Here is a 9,067-nt window from a genome sequence, read left to right as displayed (position 1 = left end):
CTGACGGTCTGCACTTGAACTTCACCGCCCATTGATTTTAAATCCAAAGTTTTGGAGTATAGAGTCCAAAATGCCTCATATCCTAATAATTACAGCGGGCACTGTATGTGGGACAAGTAGGAGTTGTAGCCCAGCTCTATGCCTCTGTAAGGACAAGTAGGAGATGGAGCCCAGCTCCCTGTACCTCTATGGAGACAAGTAGAAATGTAGCCCAGCTCTATGCCTCTGCAGGAATAAGCAGGAGATGTAGCCCAGCGCTATGCCCCTCTAAGGACAAGTAGGAGATGTAGCCCAGCTCTATGCCTCTGTAAAATGGATTTAAATCCCATAACAGTTGACCCGGAGTGAATCTCATGACTCTGTGGTTGTATCGTTTTATAGCAGGACCTGATCTAAGGCCTTTCCCTCAGAGTGCTGCTGTCTACATAAAACATGCACTGACCACACTGACACAGATTGATGGATGGCTGTACGAGTCAGACTCCACCAGATACCATGAAGCCACACACACACACACACACACACAGACATGCACGCTCTCTTGAGGTTGATTATTTTGATGCGGCAGTGTGACCTGATGGGTCAGGAGATTTCCCATGATGATAGTGTCTGGTCAGTCCATGTGATCGAGTGGAGTGGGGGATAGCTGTGGACACACACACACACACACACGGGCTGCAAACAATGTCAAGTCATCTGACGCCATCGTTTATTCAGTGTCCCATCGCATCACAGTGTTAACATTGAAATGCCTAAAGACACTGACATATCATGCATGTGTCATTGGATCACAGCGGCAATTCTAAAGGATAAAACCATCACGGAATGATGCCTCTTTTCAGCAATATAGATTAGAAAGCAGCCTTTGACCGACACTAGGTAGGACAGACACTAGGTAGGACAGACACTAGGTAGGACAGACACTAGGTAGGACAGACACTAGGTAGGACAGACACTAGGTAGGACAGACACTAGGTAGAACAGACACTAGGTAGAACAGACACTAGGTAGAACAGTCTTCACTGTGATAAAACAGGAAATGTTCCACATGGAATGATGGGTAATGTAGTACAGTGGTTCAATCTTTTTCGGTTACTGTAGCGCCAACTGAATTCTGCTCTGCCTAGAGTACCCCCTGTGGATAGGCCAGGTACACCCAGGGGTCCTAGTAGCCCCTGAGGCTAGGCCAGGTACACCCAGGGGTCCTAGTAGCCCCTGAGGCTAAACCAGGCACCCCCAGGGGTCCATGTAGCCCCTGAGGCTAGGCACCCCCAGGTGTCCTAGTACCCCCTGTGGATAGGCCAGGTACCCCAAGGGGGTCCTAGACACATTGGATAGGCCAGGTAGCCCCAGGGGTCCTAGTACCCCCTGTGGATTGGACAGGTAGCCCCTGTGGATAGGCCAGGTAGCCCCAGGGGTCCTAGTACCCCCTGTGGATTGGACAGGTAGCCCCAGGGGTCCTAGTACCCCCTGTGGATTGGGCAGGTAGCCCCTGTGGATAGGCCAGGTAGCCCCAGGGGTCCTAGTACCCCCTGTGGATTGGACAGGTAGCCCCAGGGGTCCTAGTACCCCCTGTGGATTGGGCAGGTAGCCCCTGTGGATAGGCCAGGTAGCCCCAGGGGTCCTAGTACCCCCTGTGGATTGGACAGGTAGCCCCTGTGGATAGGCCAGGTAACCCCAGGGGACCTAGTACCCCCTGTGGATTGGACAGGTAGCCCCTGTGGATAGGCCAGGTAGCCCCAGGGGTCCTAGTACCCCCTGTGGATTGGACAGGTAGCCCCTGTGGATAGGCCAGGTAGCCCCTGTGGATAGGCCAGGTAACCCCAGGGGTCTAGTACCCCCTGTAAATAGGCCAGGCAGTCCTGGTTGGGAAACACTGCAGTAGTAGAGCTGTTTTTCTACCGCCCAACGGTCGTCCGCTGTCCTCAACGAAGTCGAGCTCATTAGCTCCAAAGGTTATGATAACACATGCAGTCAGAGATCGACCGTGAGAGTGACTTCACACCCACACCTGAGAAGGCTACTCTGGCAGAGTCGAAGATGAAGGCCCTCTCCAGTCGTCCACACACCCCTCTCCAACATAACAGGGCTGAGGGAGAACATAATTGCATTCCTGCGCTCCTCCGCCTGCAAATTGAATTTCGGGGCAAGACCCCGCTCAAACACCTAATAATCCCTGCTGCTCTGCTCGGCTCTCTCACCCAAATGAAACAAGGTCACATTGTACAGCCCTGCAGCTTGCAGAGCCCTCAGCGACATCACAACCAGACCCCCCTTCATGTTTGAGACAGTGCAGCAACATATATTGAAAATATACTGAAAATAAGCACCAATACCAGTTGGACAACAGAGTTTCACAACAGAGGCCTTTTCTCAGTGCTGTGTTCTTAGGACCGGTAATGTGGTCAGCCTGGATCAATTAGTGCACACTTAATTTACACTGTATGCCAGTCCCCCTTCTCTTTCCTCTTCTTCAATCTCTTCGTCAACCATTACATACATCATTTATTGCTGCCTTTCAACTCCTCTCTCCCTCCTCAGTCTTACCCAGAGAATGAAATAGAACCCAGTATTATATGTGTTCTGTGTATGGGTCCTACCTGCCACGGTGAGGCGGGCGGTGCGGCTGGCGATGGTTCCCAGGCTGTCGATGGTGGCCACACACTGGTACGTGCCCTCGTCGGGCTTGTTGTGCTTGGAGTGCACCACGCTAGAGATGAGCAGCGAGCCGTCAGGCAGAATACGCCGCCGTCCGTCGTCTGGCGCCAGGCTCAGGAAGGTTCCATCCTTCTTCCACTCCACACGGGCCTGGGGCGCAGTGGGCTCCGAGGCAGGGTCCCCGCTGTGCGCTGAGCAGTTGAGCAGTGCTGGGGCACCTCTCACAGCCAGTGTGTCCCACGGCTCCACCGAGAACCAGAAGGGGCTGAAGGGCCTCGCCGCCGTGCCTGGAGAGGAGAGAGAGGAAGTGTGGTTGAAGTTAGTTCGCAGTAATTAAACAATGGCAGTACGTTCTTGTTGACTTGAACAGCCTCTAATCAACGTCAAATTCAGTACAAAATGTCTTCCTGCTCGTTCACGACAACCCACAGCCAAAACCAGCCCACAAGAATTCACTGGCAAGAGGCAAGGCAGAGACGAATCTTATCCCGTTCCCAAGTCCCCTCCCTACAAAAGTGCTTTAATGAGAAGGGAAAGGAAGGTGTTGGAAGGCTTTCTTCCAGCCATTTATCCCTGCGTAATGGTAAACCTCACTGACAACAATTGCTCTGCATTTGCCCTCATAAATAATTCAGACATTCACCCAGAGTCACACAGTGGTATTGTTTAGATAAATACCCACAATTATCAGTTCTGCAGGGGTGAGAAACAGAATAATTAAAGGATTCTGAAACCGGTTTTAACGCAACGAACAGCATTAAAATAAGTGGCTGCATGTTCAATGTAGTTTAAATTATGCCGTTATGTTCCAAGGAGGTGACATCTCAGGAGAGGAGGAAAGGAGGGAGAGTTACCAGGTCTGTGGCATGATCGCATTTACCTTCTGGGGGTAATTTCTCTATCTCAAAACGCCAGTTGTCCCGTCGCGTTCCCATGGAGAAGTTATACATGGAATTCATTAGAGGCAGTATGGCCGCTCAGTCCCCTGCACTGCAGCCAGGTAACCCTAAACTAAAAAAAAATAGTTTCTTCTGTTGACTTGAGTTTATTTTTACAGGGACAGTGCACATTAAATCAACGTTTCAGTAAAAGTGACTGTTTTAGCCAGCCGGATCATTTTCAACAGCAAGTCCCTGGGCAGGTTATTAAAAACTATTATTACAATAACAGCACAGACAAGGGGGAGGGTTTGGCCCAGCGTCGCCTGGGTTAGGGGAGGGTTTGGCCCTGCGTCGCACTAGCAACTCCTGTGGCAGGCCGGACACAATGCACGCTGACACGGTCGCCAGGTGTACATCATTTTTAACATAGGACAAGCAACACGAAGCTCGCAGGCCGAGCGAGCAACACGTAGCTCGCAGGCCGAGCGAGCAACACGTAGCTCGCAGGCCGAGCGAGCAACACGTAGCTCGCAGACCGAGCGAGCAACACGTAGCTCGCAGACCGAGCGAGCAACACGTAGCTCGCAGACCGAGCGAGCAACACGTAGCTCGCAGACCGAGCGAGCAACACGTAGCTCGCAGACCGAGCGAGCAACACGTAGCTCGCAGACCGAGCGAGCAACACGTAGCTCGCAGACCGAGCGAGAAACACGTAGCTCGCAGACCGAGCGAGCAACACGTAGCTCGCAGACCGAGCGAGCAACACGTAGCTCGCAGACCGAGCGAGCAACACGTAGCTCGCAGACCGAGCGAGCAACACGTAGCTCGCAGACCGAGCGAGAAACACGTAGCTCGCAGAGCAACGTAGGACAAGCAACCCAGAGAGCAATTTCCACACCTCACAAGCTACAGACAACAGATAAGATGAAACCCTCTTGCTCTCTCTTTTCCAGTAATTCTAAGTGTTAAGACAGAATCTCTTCGCGTAGAAAGGCCATTGGGGAGAAGCTATGGAAAGCAAAATAGTCAACTTCCTGAAAGGAGCTACACATGTTCCATCATAACATATATGGAGAAGTGGTCTTAAAAGCTCCTTAAACTGTAGCAAGAGGTTGATCGCACCACATCAATAGGTCTAACGGACCTGTGTGTCTATAATGGGCAGGCCTGTGACTGTGGCACAACAGCAGACTGTGTATTTATATGTTGGCTTGTGAGACAGATGGAGAGAGACCTGTGTGGAGCTACTGCATTGGGACTTGTCCTCTCCAGCAGGCCTCGAGCACCATCACACGCTTAATCATCTCCGTCTTCAGCTGGGCTCTGGGGGTCCAAATCACACCGTTTGAGACAAAATGACCGCCTTTAGCAGTTTAGGAGCAGTGGAAGAGAGAGGGCTCTGCCGAGGCTTATTCTAAGGGCGATGGTGTCAAATTGGCTGACCATATGCTTTAAAGCGCAGACACACAACATCCCTAGTCAGCAGAGCAAAGTGACTGGAGTGGGGCTGGACCACAAGCTGCCTCTCTTCCTTTGACACACTCATTCCAGGGTCATTCATCTCGTGGCCAACGCACTGCTGATGCAGAGGCTGGAGCAATACAGCAGCCACAAACCTCATCACTGCTCTGTGGCCAGCTCGCTACACAACATCGCCCTGCTCTGTGGCCAGCTCGCTACACAACATCGCACTGCTCTGTGGCCAGCTCGCTACACAACATCGCACTGCTCTGTGGCCAGCTCGCTACACAACATCGCCCTGCTCTGTGGCCAGCTCGCTACACAACAGTGCCCTGCTCTGTGGCCAGCTCGCTACACAACAGTGCCCTGCTCTGTGGCCAGCTCGCTACACAACATCGCCCTGCTCTGTGGCCAGCTCGCTACACAACATCGCCCTGCTCTGTGGCCAGCTCGCTACACAACATCGCCCTGCTCTGTGGCCAGCTCGCTACACAACATCGCCCTGCTCTGTGGCCAGCTCGCTACACAACATCGCCCTGCTCTGTGGCCAGCTCGCTACACAACATCGCCCTGCTCTGTGGCCAGCTCGCTACACAACATCGCCCTGCTCTGTGGCCAGCTCGCTACACAACAGTGCCCTGCTCTGTGGCCAGCTTGCTACACAACATCGCCCTGCTCTGTGGCCAGCTCGCTACACAACAGCGCCCTGCTCTGTGGCTAGCTCGCTACACAACAGCGTCCTGCTCTGTGGCTAGCTCGCTACACAATATCAATTCAAATTTATTTATATAGCCCTTCTTACATCAGCTGATATCTCAAAGTGCTGTACAGAAACACTGTGTAAAACCCCAAACAGCAAGCAATGCAGGTGTAGAAGTCCGGTAGCTAGGAAAAACTCCCTAGAAAGGCCAAAACCTAGGAAGAAACCTAGAGGAACCAGGCTATGTGGGGTGGCCAGTCCTCTTCTGTCTGTGCCGGGTGGAGATTATAACAGAACATGGCCAAGATCTTCAAATGTTCATAAATTACCACCATGGTCAAATAATAATAATCACAGTAGTTGTTGAGGGTGCAGCAAGTCAGCACCTCAGGAGTAAATGTCAGTTGGCTTTTCACTGCCGATCATTGAGAGGATCTCTACCACTCCTGCTGTCTCTAGAGAGTTGAAAACAGCAGGTCTGGCAGCGGTGGATGGAGAGCGGTGGATGAGCCCTGCTCTGTGGCTAGCCTGGCAGCGGTGGATGGACAGCGGTGGATGAGCCCTGCTCTGTGGCTAGCCTGGCAGCGGTGGATGGAGAGCGGTGGATGCGCCCTGCTCTGTGGCTAGCCTGGCAGCGGTGGATGGAGAGCGGTGGATGGCGAGCGGTGGATGGCGAGCGGTGGATGCGCCCTGCTCTGTGGCTAGCCTGGCAGCGGTGGATGGAGAGCGGTGGATGGCGAGCGGTGGATGCGCCCTGCTCTGTGGCTAGCCTGGCAGCGGTGGATGGAGAGCGGTGGATGGCGAGCGGTGGATGGCGAGCGGTGGATGCGCCCTGCTCTGTGGCTAGCCTGGCAGCGGTGGATGGACGCGTAGGCATATCAGTGGATCACGTGGCTGGCTTAAAGCGAGGTAAGTCCAGGTGATGAAAATAGTCTTCGTAGTAGCATCTGCACCGAGCTGATATTTGCAGGCCAGCTTATCACAGAGTGTGAAGACACTGTGAGCGCTTCACTATAAACAAAATACATAAACCAGGTTTGGAAACATCAGAGGAATTCCATCAGCTCCCCCATTATAAACCCCCCCAGTATAAACATCATGAATCTTCTTGTAAACCAACAGGAGATACAATGTGTGTATGTTCAGTGCTATTACCACAGTGCTCAGGGTGAACAACATTTTACAACTGTCTACAGTACACCCTTACTGAGACCCATAGGGATTACAACACAGCACAAAGCCATGAGGCAGGGAATAGACTTGAGCCGTAAGCATTTTTTCAACCAACTTTAAAGATCCTATTTACAGTGCAGCCGGAATTTCAGTGTTTTTTGGTTATCATTAAAGGTTAATGAGCAAATGTTTGAGAAACAACATTACAAATCCAAACACAGCAGATAAAAGATGAAACAAGGCCAATTCTATCGCCCAATGAATAGCAAGAGCAGACAACAGCAGTTTCACATTTTGAAAGGGCAACAAATTTGGAGTGGATTAATGTTTTAGTGATAATATATACACCTTATTTGTCCAACAAAACCCGGGAGGCTGTGCAGTCTACAGCCAGAGGACAGAGTGGTTAAGAAGCAGTTGGATGTAGGAGAGGGGAGGACGACCCTGTGGGGTTAAGGAGAGAAAGAAGAGACTCGAGGACAAGATCATCTCAGCCAGGGAGAGAGTGGTTAAGAAGCAGTTGGATTTAGGAGAGGGGAGGACAACCCTGTGGGGTTAAGGAGAGAAGAAGAAGAGACTCGAGGACAAGATCATCTCAGCCAGGGAGAGAGTGGTTAAGAAGCAGTTGGATGTAGGAGAGGGGAGGACGACCCTGTGGGGTTAAGGAGAGAAGAAGAAGAGACTCGAGGACAAGATCATCTCAGCCAGGGAGAGAGTGGTTAAGAAGCAGTTGGGTGTAGGAGAGGGGAGGACGACCCTGTGGGGTTAAGGAGAGAAAGAAGAGACTCGAGGACAAGATCTCTCTCCCTGGCTGAGATGCTCTACCAACAACGAGGCCAGCAAACTACATTTGAAACTACACAAAAAGGCACCTCTACCATCAAAACTTCTACAAGAGGAAAGTCTCAATCTTTGACAACCGGAGGCAAACTTAACTTTGGCTTTCATAACTGCATCCCAAAGGAATACCTGGGAAAAGAGAAGAGAGTTGCACACACTACTGAACTTGTCGTTGCCAAAAAGATGCAACACCTTCCTCATCTGAGTTGCACACAAAGTCAGAGAATGTGTTTCTTCCAGTGAAGAGAGTTGTGTTATTTTAATCCACAGATATCTTGATATCTGCAGGGCCACAGACTCTTCCTCCATTGTTTACTTGAGAACACAGAGAGAAGCTAGTGAACAACAAACGGATATACTCTTCCAATGCCTATGGACTACAACCAATCGTTATGCCAGGGCTTCATTGGGCCCTGAAATCGTTCTGTGCTGAAATAGTTTCATTTCACACAGCTGTGGAGTTACAGGGGGGAGGAGTGTTATGGGCAGGGATGGGAGGAGTGTTATGGGCAGGGATGGGAGGAGTGTTATGGGCAGGGATGGGAGGAGTGTTATGGAAAGGGATGGGAGGTGTGTTATGGGCAGGGATGGGAGGAGTGTTATGGGCAGGGATGGGAGGAGTGTTATGGGCAGGGATGGGAGGAGTGTTATGGGCAGGGATGGGAGGAGTGTTATGGGCAGGGACGGGAGGAGTGTTATGGAAAGGGACGGGAGGAGTGTTATGGAAAGGGACGGGAGGAGTGTTATGGAAAGGGACGGGAGGAGTGTTATGGAAAGGGACGGGAGGAGTGTTATGGAAAGGGACGGGAGGAGTGTTATGGAAAGGGACGGGAGGAGTGTTATGGAAAGGGACGGGAGGAGTGTTATGGAAAGGGACGGGAGGAGTGTTATGGAAAGGGACGGGAGGAGTGTTATGGAAAGGGACGGGAGGAGTGTTATGGGCAGGGACGGGAGGAGTGTTATGGAAAGGGACGGGAGGAGTGTTATGGAAAGGGACGGGAGGAGTGTTATGGAAAGGGACGGGAGGAGTGTTATGGAAAGGGACGGGAGGAGTGTTATGGGCAGGGACGGGAGGAGTGTTATGGAAAGGGACGGGAGGAGTGTTATGGAAAGGGACGGGAGGAGTGTTATGGAAAGGGACGGGAGGAGTGTTATGGAAAGGGACGGGAGGAGTGTTATGGAAAGGGACGGGAGGAGTGTTATGGGCAGGGACGGGAGGAGTGTTATGGGCAGGGACGGGAGGAGTGTTATGGGCAGGGACGGGAGGAGTGTTATGGGCAGGGACGGGAGGAGTGTTATGGGCAGGGACGGGAGGAGTGTTATGGGCAGGGACGGGAGGAGTGTTATGGGCAGG

The 9,067-nt window shown here is 51.9% G+C and overlaps 1 protein-coding gene across 1 annotated transcript; it reads right to left on the bottom strand.

Moving 5' to 3' along the window:
* Nucleotides 1-522: 522 nt before the first annotated feature.
* On the bottom strand, nt 523-3,608 carry LOC135537421 (neogenin-like). The gene is made up of 3 exons (XM_064963589.1): nt 3,539-3,608; nt 2,601-2,945; nt 523-646 (listed from the first exon to the last, which is right to left on the bottom strand). The coding sequence occupies exons 1-3, from the start codon at nt 3,606-3,608 to the stop codon at nt 552-554; spliced, it is 510 nt and encodes a 169-aa protein (XP_064819661.1). The 3' UTR covers nt 523-551.
* Between the last annotated feature and the right edge of the window lie 5,459 nt (nt 3,609-9,067).

The sequence above is a fragment of the Oncorhynchus masou genome, unplaced genomic scaffold, assembly GCF_036934945.1.
Source record: "Oncorhynchus masou masou isolate Uvic2021 unplaced genomic scaffold, UVic_Omas_1.1 unplaced_scaffold_7712, whole genome shotgun sequence".
In the NCBI taxonomy this organism is placed as follows: domain Eukaryota; kingdom Metazoa; phylum Chordata; class Actinopteri; order Salmoniformes; family Salmonidae; genus Oncorhynchus; species Oncorhynchus masou.
Note: the sequence above shows the minus strand (reverse complement) of the source record. Positions and strands in the feature narration are given on the sequence as shown.

Excerpts from the sequence above, each read along its gene's own strand:
- LOC135537421 (XM_064963589.1), bottom strand. The coding sequence starts at position 3,608 with ATGTATAACTTCTCCATGGGAACGCGACGGGACAACTGGCGTTTTGAG. Across the intron at positions 2,946-3,538 it reads AGAGAAATTACCCCCAGAAG|GCACGGCGGCGAGGCCCTTC; the intron begins GTAAATGCGATC and ends TCTCCTCTCCAG. Across the intron at positions 647-2,600 it reads CGCCCGCCTCACCGTGGCAG|CTATCCCCCACTCCACTCGA; the intron begins GTAGGACCCATA and ends GTGTGTCCACAG.